Source organism: Phocoena phocoena, chromosome 11 (assembly GCF_963924675.1).
Source record: "Phocoena phocoena chromosome 11, mPhoPho1.1, whole genome shotgun sequence".
In the NCBI taxonomy this organism is placed as follows: domain Eukaryota; kingdom Metazoa; phylum Chordata; class Mammalia; order Artiodactyla; family Phocoenidae; genus Phocoena; species Phocoena phocoena.
In genome coordinates, this window is record NC_089229.1 from 9,153,220 (window position 1) to 9,165,638 (window position 12,419).

The window sequence follows — 12,419 nt, forward strand, 5'->3', positions numbered from 1 at the left end:
GCCAGCCCTGCCCAGCCTGCCCACTCTGGTGGGTTCCCGGACCAGTGCTCCTCTTGGACCAGTTCTCTCTGGTTCCTTTCTACCTGACTGCCCCCTCTGCAGCCATCCCAGTGCCCCTGAGCCCAAAGAGGCCTAGGGACGGGGCCCAGGGACGGGTGCAGGCCTCGAAGGTACAGACGCCAACTGGGGTTCCACTCTGGAGGCCGGCTGGAGAAGGCGAGGGGGCGCTAGCAGTGGCCACAGGCTCCTCCAGGGGAGATGGTGTCGGGAAGGGGGTGGCCTTGGGAAAGCAGTGGCTGCCACTCGCGGGGCTCGTGGGCTGCCGCACTTGTGCCCCTTGCTCTGAGAAACAGCAATGGTCGTGGCTGAGGCTGCCGGGGGACTGAGCCTCCGGCCCCTGTGCTGCCGCCGTGGCAAGGGGTCCGGTCTGCGTTGGTGCACTGAGAGAACATTCTCTACAGCATCGCAGGCTGTGGAGTGAGAGTACGACGCAGGCTGAGCACCAGGCCCCCGCTGGCCCCCGGGGCACAGGCAAATGGCAGGAAAAGGCCCGGAGCTGGGCCCCGTCCCCAGGCAAGGTCCTGCTCAGGCTGCACTCCACGGCCGGGCTACGGCGCCATCACCACACTCTGCTCGCCATGGTCCACGCTCCAGAGGCGGTAGAACTCCGCAAAGTCCACGTAAGGCTCGACGCGGCCATCCTCGCCGGGCGGGAGCGAGTGGGCGGGCCGGGAGCGGAAAAGGCCCCCGTCAGAGCTGGAGCTGCTGCTCTGGGTGTGCGTGTTGGTGGACTGCAGGGTCAGGGTCGGGCTCTGGCTGGGAGCACAACAGGGGCAAATCAGTGATGGGCCGTGGCGTCTGGCCAGCCCCTCAGGGCACAGGCCACAAAGGCAACCACAAGGGCCAGCCGGCCAGATGTCCTTCGGGGCAGAGGAAAAGTCAAATGTATTTTTGAAGCTCTAACCACATGTAGCTCTTTAAATTAACTAGAATGAAACAAATGGAGCCCCCACTTCAGTGCTCAATGATCACGCGTGGCTAGCGGCTACTGCGTAGGATGCAGAACCTGCCACCCGCGGAGCGGCACCGAGCTGGGTGCCACCCACTCCAACCTCTCCAAATCCATCCCAGACCAAACCCCACTGGTCACAGGCAGGCCAGGGCTCTTCTCCCGGAAAACCTCCCTACTCCCTCCTCCTCGTTTCTCTTGCAAGCTGGGTGGGGACGGACCCCCCACGTTCCCAGAGCTCCCCGGGCACCCACCCTCTGCCACACAGCCTGCAACATCTGGGAATTACCTACTAACACACTGTCCTGCACACTCCCAGCACTCAGAGCTGGGCCAGCCCGGCAGCGGGGTGGGGGGGCAACTAAGCTCTGACACAGGATGGAGGGACCCAGGGAGCTGGAGGCACAGAAAAATGGCTGGTTCTCCTGCCTGGTCTGGGATGGCTGCTCCACGCCCTGCCTTTGTGGACACAGCTGGTGGCTCCTCTGAGCAGCCCTGCAGGGGTGGGGAGGCCACCCGTACAACGCTTGGGATGCCCATCACGCAGCTGCCCGGCAGGCCCGTCCAGCCCACAGGGGCGGCGGCGGCAGCAGCCTGGGGGCAGGGAGAAGGAAAGGCCCCCTGCGAGGCACAGGGAAACCTTCCCGGTGGCCCTTCCAACCGGCCAGATCCTGAGTGGGCTGGGTGGGGCACCTCTATTATTCTGTGCAGGGCTGGAATGTGGAAACCAGAGCCCAGCCCCCTGGTGTGGCAGGTGGGGGGTACATTCCCCAGACGTGGAGGGGGCGGGGCAGACACCCGACCTGTCAGGCAGGTCTGCCAGGAGTGAGGAGGGGGCCCGCCCACCACACCCCCAGGCTCCAGACCCCCTGCTGCCTCCACCCCTCCCCCAGCCTGAAACTAGAGAACTCGCTTCAAAGCTAAAATCGGACGCTTCAGTCAGAGAGCACTGGCTCTCATAAGCCGGCACAGGCCAAACAATGTCCCACAAGCACAGATACCATGGGGGAGGTCCCCCAAATCACACACTCCAAGACGGGAGAAGAGAAAAGAACAAGAGGACAACCTTCCCATTAAATGAAAACGAATACATGGCACCTGCAAGAAGAAATGAGCAGCAGGCAGTCAGCCTGAGCTGCCCGTCTCCACCCCCTACCTTCCGGCTTCAAGGAGCTGCTGGAACCTGCAGTCCCGCCTGGGAGGCTACGGAGGCCTCCCCAGGGATGGAACTGGGGGATTTGAGAGGAACAAGACCCCAGCACACCTCAGGGCGTCTCATCCAAGGTTCCTCAGGCATAGGACCTGGCCCTACGGCCACTCCTGTCCAGGGACCTAGGGCTGTGCCCAGGAAGCAGGCCTGTGATGGCTGGGGCTGGGGGTGGCCGCTTACTTGGTGAGGGTGGGAGTGGCTTCGTCCAGGGTGGAGGCGCTGTGGGCCCCGTTGACTAGCTGGCCCTGGGAGGGCATGACGAGGGACAGGGTCACGCTGGTTTTGCTGGTGCTCTGGGCGCTTGAGTAAGGCACGGATACAGGGTACACGCGTCCTCCTGCAGCTATGGGAGGAAGAGAGTGGTGGGCTACAGGACGCAGCTCGGGGGGACCCTGGGGTGGCAGCAACAGGGCCGCTCCAGGGCCCGAGAAGGTAGGCGGTGGCCCGGCTTGGATCCCCTAGCTTGACCCTCTGCCCCTTAGGACAGCGAAGGCGTACGTGCGGCAGAGACTCTTCCGGGCCAGGCAGGGGCCTCGGCTCAGCAGGAAAGCATGCCGGTGCTCAAGGCAGGAAGAGAAGTGCTGAGCTGCCCCACGGGAGGGCTACTGCCTGGCTTCCCACGGTGCCTTAACCCAAGGGCTAAGTATGCTGCTAGTTGAGGCTGGCCCAACAAAAATACGGTTGCAATAACAAGCTAGAGAAACTCCAGTAACCCCGGGGTCCGTGGGAGAACAAATCCATCTGATGCCTGAGTGCTAGAGCTTGCTTGTTTGAAAAAAAGAAGAAGAAATGCAGCCCCCAGGAACTGATGGTCTTGACACTAAAGCAGCACTGGGAGGGAGAACAAAAGAATAATTCTTCCTGGGCAACATGATTCAGAATTAAGAAGGTAGAGAGTAAAGCGTCTCTCCCTCACCTCTGACATGCCCAACCTCGGCTGGGTCCCTTCCTTCTAGGGCCTCAGTTTCCTTTCTGTAAAAGGGTTGTTGATGAGGACGAAAGGAAATATGCGGCCCGTGGTGCTGCAAAGTGCTTCCCGCGCCCTCAGGTCTTTCAAAGGAGGCCAGGGCAGGTGGTATTGTCCTCATTTCACAGACAAAAAGGGAAAAATAAGCACAGCTCAGACAGCTTTAAAGTCAGGGCCGGGCCTGGAACTGCTCAAAGCCAGGCCTCCCGACTCCACTCCGCCCCAGGCAGCAAGGCCGTGGCCTCGGGCACAGGCTTGCGGCACACATACCTGGGGCAGGGGTAGGTGCGGCCTGGCTCATCTCTCCCAGGGGGTAGCCGAAGTTCCGCACCAGCAGGGTCATGTCCTCGTGCCTTGGGCAGAACTTGGCACGCTCCCCGCCACTGGCGAAGGTGTCACTGTGGATGCGCTTCACCCGGTCCACCACGGCCTGGGCCACTGCATCCAGGGAAGTCTGCTTGGCGAACTCCGTGTCGATCATGGCGGCGATCTCCTGGGGGCGACGGGAGCACAAACCTGGTGAGCAACGAGGGGGCGCAGGGAGTGTAGGCCACACCTTCACAGCCAAATCAGGACACTTAGGGGTCACCAGCCAAGCAAGTGGACGTCCCCACCAGCCAAGCCTGCCACCTGAGCTTCTCAAGGTATTCAGGATAATTCTTTTGGAACTTTCTCATTAGAAAAGGTGTGACCTTGTGATTTCTCTGATTTTTGGCTTCCACACACCAAAAAAATGGGGGATAATATCCACCTCACTGCATTACAGTGAAGATTAAATAACATAACGGATGTGAGGGCACTTCAAGCTCAGTACAAATTGTCGGCTTTCTTTCCTGGAACAAACTTATTGTGGGAGATGATATGTCGATTTTGTCAGAAACTGAGGATACAGGATGAAGAGAGGGTCCCTGCCCTCAGAGAAGTCCACTGTCCCGTGTATTCTAGAACCCAGCAGAAGCCACTGGATAGTCTTATCACGAAGAGCAAAGAAAGGAAAAAAAGATCACATTTATGGTAAGATAAAAAATATAAACACAAAATCCTCTACATGATGGCTGGCTGCAGTCTCCTGGAGGTAGGAGGGCAGGCTGGCAGGTAACAGGAAATGACCTGGGCCCGATCCGGGGGGCTCAGCTCCAGCACTGACCAGCTTTGTCTGCTCAGGCAAGACCCTGAACTCTGTGAGCCCCAAGTTCCCTAGCCTGACATGGCAGTGAGCCCCTGCCCCTACCATGTTATAAGGCTACTGGAAGGAATGAGATAAAATAGATGAAAAACCTTGAACACAGGTATTAGGAGACAGTGAGGCGCCTAAGACTTGCCCTCATTATTTTTAATTAGGACAGAGCAGAAAAGGTTACCTTCTCACCAGAATCACAGATGGAAGGAGAAACACAAGCTGAACTTCTCTGACTGACCCAGCAAGCCCAGGTCAGGTAAAGGCAGCTTCCCTTCAAGGTCATCCTCAATGTGACTGCCTCCAAGTCCCGCTTTAGTGACGACCGTCTGACATGTGCATCCCAAGGTGTAGGAAAAAGCAGCAGCTCCCCCTGGCTGAGAACCTATGTCTACCACGCCCAGCCTTCATCACAACCCCACAAAGGCAGATGTCATCATCCCCATCTCAGAAACAAGGAATGAACTGTATATCATCTGCAACTCAAAGAGGGAAGCGACCGAGGCAGTGGAGCGGGACCTGGGCGGGCCTCACGACTCCTTGGCCAGCGTTCTATGTACCAGGCTGCGCCCCTGTTGGGCTTTCCTCCGCGGCCCACCCGGGCCCTTCCCAGACAGTCTCCAGAGCCACGTGTGCCTGTGGAAATTCATTTCCCTCACCCTCTTCCCTTAGCTTTGCTCAGGACCCTGGGGACTGGAACTGCTTCAAGCCCAGATGAGCAAAGCTTTTGGGTAGGATGGGTGTTCTTGGAACTCTGGGCTTTTTCTTCTCCCAACTTTGAACCCAGAGAAGATGTCTGGTGAAAGCATGTGAGAATCAGAGCTCTGGGGAGCATGCCACCCTGCAGGCTGGCCAGCCATGCTCTGCTCGGGCCCAGCTCACCTGGTTGGCCTGCCCAGGTCCGTGGGCTGCCTCCAGGGCCTTGTACAGCCCCTCGGACATCAGCACCAGGAAGCCAGTCACCCCATCCAGGGGCTGTGCACCGTGGATTTCAGGCTCCGCGATGATGGGCTTGGACTTGGCAGCGCTGTGGGAAGAGAGCAGAGGGCACAGCTGTGCTTGGAATGGCCCCCTGGGGACATTTATTCTGGTGAGAAGAATCTACATCCAGAATGTAAAATAAAACACACATCTGACAAGAGGAAAAGAAAGAGAGGAGAGAGAAAACCAGAAAAACAGACCTGTCTTCTGAGGGCAGCGCTTAAAATAAAGCTCAGAGGGCCAGGAAAGCCAGGGCGAGGCTGGGGTCACAACGGCCAAGGTCAAATGCCCAATCCTGGTCCCACTCCGCATTTCCTGTCCACAGAGCTGGGGGGTGGCAGGGGGAGGGTGGGACAGCCAGAGGGATGGGTTCTCTTTTAAAAGCCCACTCCTCTTGGGCTCCTCCAAGCTGACCCAGGCCCCACATACACTCTAGCTGCAGAGGGACTATGAACTGATGCACCATCAGAGCTGGCCAATGTCAGGAAGCTCCAACGTGCACACATGCACACAGGGCAAGGACAAGAAGATGTTCCTGGCAACAGGATTTGAAAGAGTGAGTCTGGCAACATCCTGAAGGCCGGTCCATCAGTAGGGGCGGGTTAGGTGAGTGCTGACAGCTACACACTGGAATCCTAGCAACTGTTACCAAGAACGCTGCCAGCCTTAATTGTAGGTGTGCAGGAATGGAGGCGTGGGTGCCTATACTGGAAAAAGTGAAGTGCACAACACTGGGCGCGGAATGCTAGCATTTGTGGGTGTTTTGAAAGGGCAACTTGCTCCCTCCCCACCCCCAACAAGCACGCGCCATGCACAGTGCATGCAGAGCGCACACACACGCGCGCACGTACACAGAAACTCCAGGGCAGGAAACCTCAGAAACTAGCAGCTTCTGAGGAAGGAGTCTGGGCTTGTGGGGGGAGGAAGATTCACTTTTCACGGCATATCCTGGGCACTGTTTGAATTGTTTTAAACCACAGATGGACCTTTCCATAAAGCAAACAGAGCCCGACAAATTAGAGACAAAAGGTTCCAAACGTAATTATTTAAACCTTGTGAGGGTAAGGAGCTGTAACACATGTTTTCTAAGACACAAGGTGGGCATCACACACACACACACACACACACACACACACACGCACACACAGTGTTGTCGCATACAGGGTCGCCGTAGTTCAGGACACAAGCTCTGAATTCAGCCTGCCTGGCTTCAAGTCTTGCCTAAGCCCACTATTAGCCCTGAGACCAGGCAGGCTACCTAGTGTCTGCATGTGTCAGTTTCCTCATACGAAAATACCTCTGGGGCAATAAGAGCACCCACTTCATAGGGCCTGAGGACTGAATAAGAGAATGGATGTAAAAAACTGCGCATGGGCTTGGATGAAGGCTCACGTTATTATCATCGTCTGTTTGCTATGAGCAGTGGGTGGCATCCAGAAGGGACAACCCATCTGGCAGCCCCGCCCTGGCCCCAGTCATGACAATACCGACCAACAGGCCTTCGGTCTGTCTCTATCCACACCAGGCAGCTCATGCCAACTCTGGCCTCTCCTGCCAGGCCCTGTAGCATTGGTTGCTGCCCTTGGCTTTGGCCCAGCTCCCCACCTAACCCCTTGCCAGCCTAGCTCTACAGGACCCCAACTCCTGGCCTGCTGCCTGCTGGGTCCAGGGCCTGCCCCACACCAGCCTCTCCGGGAGAACGAAAGAATCTCCTTGGGCTCCAAACTACCTCAACTGTACCTTTTGTCCCTAGAGCCTAAAATCTGCACCTGCCCCAGGCCTCTGGTCTCACAAATGGGGGCAGCTGGGTCGGCCACTCACCTGAGCAGGTCGATGTCAGTGTAGCCGTATTTGACCTTGTAGTCCCCAATGCGCCTGGTGCTCTCCTGCCCGCAGATGACGCCCACTTGCTTGATTTTTCCTGCATCCAAACCTCCCAGAGGAAGAACAACACGACAACCTCAGAGTTTGTTCGTAAAGAAGAACCAAAAGAAGGGGATACAGACATGTCCACAAAAACGAGGCACTGAACAGGAAGTGAAATCATAGCAGGCACCTTGGAGGGCAGTTAGCCCAAAGTCCCCCAGTGTCCTCAGCCCCCATCCCCATCAGAACACCCGTGGCTCAGAGTCCTCCCCTACGGGACAGCAGATCCAGCACCGCCCAGCTCAGCTCCCTCTGCAGCCTGGGCTCACAGGGAAGGGAGGGGGTGGCCATGGCGGCAGCTGGAGCCCCAGGACTTCTTTGGCCTCTCAGTCTCCACCAATAACAGTGCATACCAGAGACTCCTGGAAGCATTTCACATGTAGTAACTCTTTCAATCCCCACAACACCCTGAGGTTAAGTGTTACTATTATCCTCATTACACAGAAGGGTAAACTGAGGCACAGAAAACTTGAGTAAGTTCCAAAATCACCAACTAGTAAGTGGAAGAGCTGGGATTCAACCCCAGGCAGGCTGGTCCCAAGCCCAAGGTCACAGCCCGTCCACTTCATGCCTTTCTCTACGTGGCCAACAGAAGGCACAGGGTGAGCCACCAGGCCCCGCCCCCCACTCACCCAGCTGTGAGAGCCGGAAGAGCTCATCCTCATTCTCCGTGGTGTGGTCCACGTTCAACTGTGTCACCTGAAGACCATCCACCGTGGATTTGCATAAAAGCGCACGGTTCGTACCTGCAGAAGAATTCAAGCAGCTGAGCAAAGACTGAGAGCACAGCGAAGAACAGGACACGTTGAGAAAAGAGAGAAAAGGCAAGCATCTCACACGTGGAAATCCTTGAAATGAGCAAAGAAAATAGGCTCAGACCACTGGAGCCAGTCACCAGTCAGGGAGAGCTGATAATATTAAGGAATTAGGTTAAACTTTTCCAGTGACATCCGAGGACAATTATGATTAGGATTTTAACGAGACCTTTTCCCTAAGGAGCCACACTGCAGTATTTACAGACAGCAGGACACAGCGTCTGCGTTTGCTTAACAACAACGCGGGGACAGAGGGCTGTAGATGAAGTGAGGCTGGCCGGGGGAGGATGCTGGGGCTGGGGGATGGGCACACAGCAGTTCATTAAATGCTCTTCACATAAAAATGCTGTTTATTACAGTTTTGAATGTTTTCCGTAACGAAATCTTAAGGAAAGGAGAAGAGAAGAGGGACCATATCAGTGGGGTCTCTCCAGAGCCCCTGCAGTAAACTGCAACCTGAGGGCACCACCTTCTCAGGCTCGAACATGGCCCTTCTTCACCTACAAACCCAAACGTCCCTGTGACCTCTCACCCTCCAGCCCAAACCCAGCCCATCTTGCCGCCCTTCATGCCAAGTGGGTCTTCCACAGCCGGACAACTTCTTCTAGACAAGGAAGCCACTAAGGTAGCCCAGAGAGGGGACACAACTCCCCAAGGCCACAAGCCAGTTAGGGGCACAGGGGGGACTCAAGCCGGGACACCAGCCTCTCAGCAGGTACTTCAAATGCCCCGGCCTGGGACTGAGACGTCCTATGAAGTTAACGGGAAACACTTAGTGGTCTCAGGATGCTCGAGGTGGAGGTCTTCCGTGTCTGGGAAGCAGACCGCCCAAAGGACACACGGATCCCGAGGCTGACCTTCTCCCCTGCTCTCCTGCCTTGGGACAGGCAGGTGGCTCACCGACATTGGCGACATAGAGCCTGTTGTTGAGAAGGACCGCCACCACGGCCATGGCTCCTCCCGAAATCTCCTTCTCCAACGTCTTGAGTCTTTCGAGGATCTTCTGATACTGAGGGGGCAGCTGGTGCTGAGGGGTGCCCTAGAAGCCATCACCGGCGGTCAGAGCAGGCCAGGGCCTTGGAGAGCATCTCACCAACCTCCCCTCCCTTAAAGACAGAGCATCTGAGGCCCGGCCGGGAAGGAAGCTGGCTGCAGCTCCAGGGCAGGCTTCTTTCAGGAGAGCCAGGCGTGACCTAATTCGTCCCGTCGGCCCTGAAGGTACCTGCGCATGACGTGAGCAGGCGGGTGACGAGGCCTGGACAGATTCGGGCCGAGGACCGACCTGGAAGGAGCTTCTCTCACACCCTATGCCCACCCCAAGTGGAGTCGCAGAGTATGGCTGCTCGTAGCCAGCCAAGGAGGGCCCTAGGAGGGCAGACCCGTTGCCACCTGCATCCCATCAGAAACTGTCCCCTAACGCCTGCCGCTCTGGCCCAGTTGTATCAATGGCCTGGGAGGGACATGGCAGATGAGTCCTTGCTCCTAGCAAAGCTGGACCTTGATCTGCTGCTCGTGGGGCACAGGCTGGGGACGTTACCTCAGGCAGCTGGGACTGGAGGCTCGCCTTCTCTGCCAACGCGTCATCGATGGACTCTAGGAAGCTCCTCTCCACCACATCGAAGGCCTGGAGGCAGAGGACAAGGCGGCAAAGGCCAGTTCAAACACCACTGTCGTCTGAGGCTGAAGTGCTATTAACGGCAACGAGTTGCATCAGCCGCAGGTTACCATGTGATGGGGCTTCGCACAGCGCACCACCAGGCACTGCTGCTCCCGCAGAGCAAGGTCTGATGAAGATGGCCCCGTGGGGCTGGTGCCTTCCAGGTGGCAGTGCAGAGCGACCAGAGAGGCGGGACGTGGCAGAGAGGTAGGGAGCACAGGCTGCCTGAGGGTGACGGCCAGCTTGGCACTTGCCGGCCAGGCAGCGCGGCCTCCTCAGAGGAAGCACTGTTCTGACAGTGACTGAGGGTGTCCGCCTTGAGCACCCAGCGCCCGGCTCAGACCAAGTCTAGGTCAGTGACAGCTAGTGTCACTGCCACATCCTGAAGGCCTCTCAACACAGCTCACGCTGCCACCTTTCCCAAGGGCGCCAGCTGACACTCACTGGCACTGGGCCCTAAGGCCATGGCCGGCGCGCGGGCCCGCAGGTGCCAAGGCAGGAAAATGGCTGGGAACGCTGTTTTCGAGGAAGAGGAATCCACATTTCTCGTCTAAGACTAAGTGCCCCTGGACTTGCTTCCAAAAGCCGATGCCAGGAGGACAAACTCCAGAACAGCAGCAAGCAGAAACGCAGAAGTGGCAAAACAAGCACAAGCCCAGCGGGAGCGAGGAGGCAGGGCCTGGGGAGCCCCCAGTGACTGAGTGCCTGAGCCACGCCGGGGGAGAGGGCCACCCCCAACGACCTTGTCTCTACCAGGGCTCAGCAGCTGCCACTATACCCCACGTCCAAGGTGACGTCCATAATCCCCTTCCCCAGGAGCATCTCGTCCAGAGCCAACCCTGCCAGGCGTGGGGAAGGACTGCTGCTGGCTGCCCGGCCCTGCACCTGGGAAGTGGGGTGCCCCTGCCGCTGCAAGAGGCTCCCAGAGCTGGTTCTTCTGCGGAGACAAGGAGCCAGCGAGGCCTTCAGACCAGCCCCGGGCTAACCGCACGCTCTGCAGTTGCAGGGCCGAGGCCCAGGGAACTCAGCCATGGCCAGCCAGCCCGAGCCCCAGTACCTGCAGCAGGACCCGCCGCACGTCGGCCTCAGTGTGCTCGGTGCTGAGCTGGCCCAGCAGGAGCTCCGCAGACAGCCGCTGGGCCACAAAGTTGGTTACCCGGTTGCCATCGTAGCCGTTGAAGACCCCGTACAGGAAGCAGCTGTTCTCACTCCTGACAGAGGGAGAGGGCAGGAGGTGGCCTGAGACCAGGGGCTCACAGAAGAGTGATGCCAGCTCCAGAGTGAAGGGGAGAAAGGAAAGGCATTGGGGAGACAAAAGACAGCAGCTGTGGCTTCAGGTGCCCACGTGGGTCCCCCACTTTGACTATCATTGCACTCTGGCTGTGACTTTCTAGGATACCCCTGCCCCCTGTAGCAGGCCTTCAGCTGGTCTGAGGTCTAGATGTGGAAGGGACAGCAGCAGACACCACCTCCCGTGGGCCATATCGTACTAGGAAGCCCCACGGAAAACAGCTGCAAAACTGCTTTCTCTTGCTTGCAAACCTACTTCTGGTGCCCAGGAGAGCGCTGCCAGCACTCTCACCTGAACTTGAGCCAGTTGTCCTCTGGTGGGTGGCTCTCAGTGCCCTTGCCATCGGCAGAGTAGCTGCGGTTGGAGGCTGAGCCAACTCCAGAGAGGTGGCAGAGCGGCAGGTCATCCGTCCAGCTTGGTTGCTGCTCCTGGGAAGGACACCAGGAAACCAAGCGCGTTACCTTCTCACCCAGGGCAGACCCCACCTCATCTGCTTTTTCTTCCCCAACAAAAACCTAGCAGGCCCGGAGCCCCACCCAGAGGGTTCCACTTCCTCCTGGAAAACAATGATGCGTGTATGAACAAACACTTGCAGAAGGGTTTGCGTGGTTTATGGCTAATCCACAAACTTCCCCGGGAAACCTGAAAAAGACTAGAGTTCCCACATGCAAGGCTCAGCAGGGATCTCCAGGAGTGCGCTACGCTGTGGAGCATGAGTGAAACACACACACACAAGTGAAGCAAACTCCTCGTATAAAAACTCTTTGGTGGTCCCCACCTTGCACTGCAATGGCTCTGACTCCAATCCCTTGGGCACTGGTTAAAACCGCAGATTTCCAGGCCCCGCCCACAGAATGTCTGATCCTGGGGGGGCTCAGGATATATGCAGTGTAGACAGCTCCTCCCAGGGGACTGATTCAAGCAACACAGATCCACACCTAGAGAAACTGACTTAGAAGCTCAGCCTCAGTCACTCTTCCTGGCACTGGGGTCTCCACACCCTGGTCCCCACTCCACCCTGGTGTCCTCTCCCATCTGCCCCCCTGCCATATGCTTCTCCACTAGTACCAAACGCTTGCAGTACCCTGTCCACATCCCGCTCTTGCCCTCTGCGTGGAACACCCTCCTTGTCCTTGTCTAATAATTCTCCACGTCCTTCGGGACTCTGGCTCGGGAGTCACCGCCTCCAGGAAGACTTCCTTCAGGACGCCCCTCCCCAGGCTTGGCTGCCAGCCCTCTTGTGTATCCCTACTACACTTGGCCCCACACTCTTGCCTGTGTCTGACTCCCATTCTACCCCATGGATCTCAAAGCAGGCTGTTCAGTATAACCACGACAGAGCTTTAAACACAAACACGCACATATACACAGAGCTGTCTAGGAGGC

At 57.6% G+C, this 12,419-nt stretch overlaps 1 protein-coding gene across 1 annotated transcript; it reads right to left on the reverse strand.

The window, feature by feature from the left end:
- Nucleotides 1–608: 608 nt before the first annotated feature.
- TAB1 (TGF-beta activated kinase 1 (MAP3K7) binding protein 1) lies at nucleotides 609–12,128 on the reverse strand. Its single transcript, XM_065888125.1, has 11 exons — nucleotides 12,102–12,128; nucleotides 11,325–11,461; nucleotides 10,800–10,953; nucleotides 9,623–9,709; nucleotides 8,986–9,124; nucleotides 7,903–8,016; nucleotides 7,166–7,277; nucleotides 5,246–5,390; nucleotides 3,457–3,679; nucleotides 2,400–2,562; nucleotides 609–816 (listed from the first exon to the last, which is right to left on the reverse strand). The coding sequence occupies exons 1-11, from the start codon at nucleotides 12,126–12,128 to the stop codon at nucleotides 609–611; spliced, it is 1,509 nt and encodes a 502-aa protein (XP_065744197.1).
- Between the last annotated feature and the right edge of the window lie 291 nt (nucleotides 12,129–12,419).

Bases quoted from the DNA above. Each gene is read 5' to 3' on its own strand.
- TAB1 (XM_065888125.1), bottom strand. From the start codon at position 12,128: ATGTGGACAGGGTACTGCAAGCGTTTG. The intron at 10,954-11,324 runs GTGAGAGTGCTG...TCCCTCTGTCAG, and splicing joins GACAACTGGCTCAAGTTCAG to GAGTGAGAACAGCTGCTTCC. The intron at 7,278-7,902 runs GTGAGTGGGGGG...TTCCTCTGGGAG, and splicing joins CTTCCGGCTCTCACAGCTGG to GTTTGGATGCAGGAAAAATC.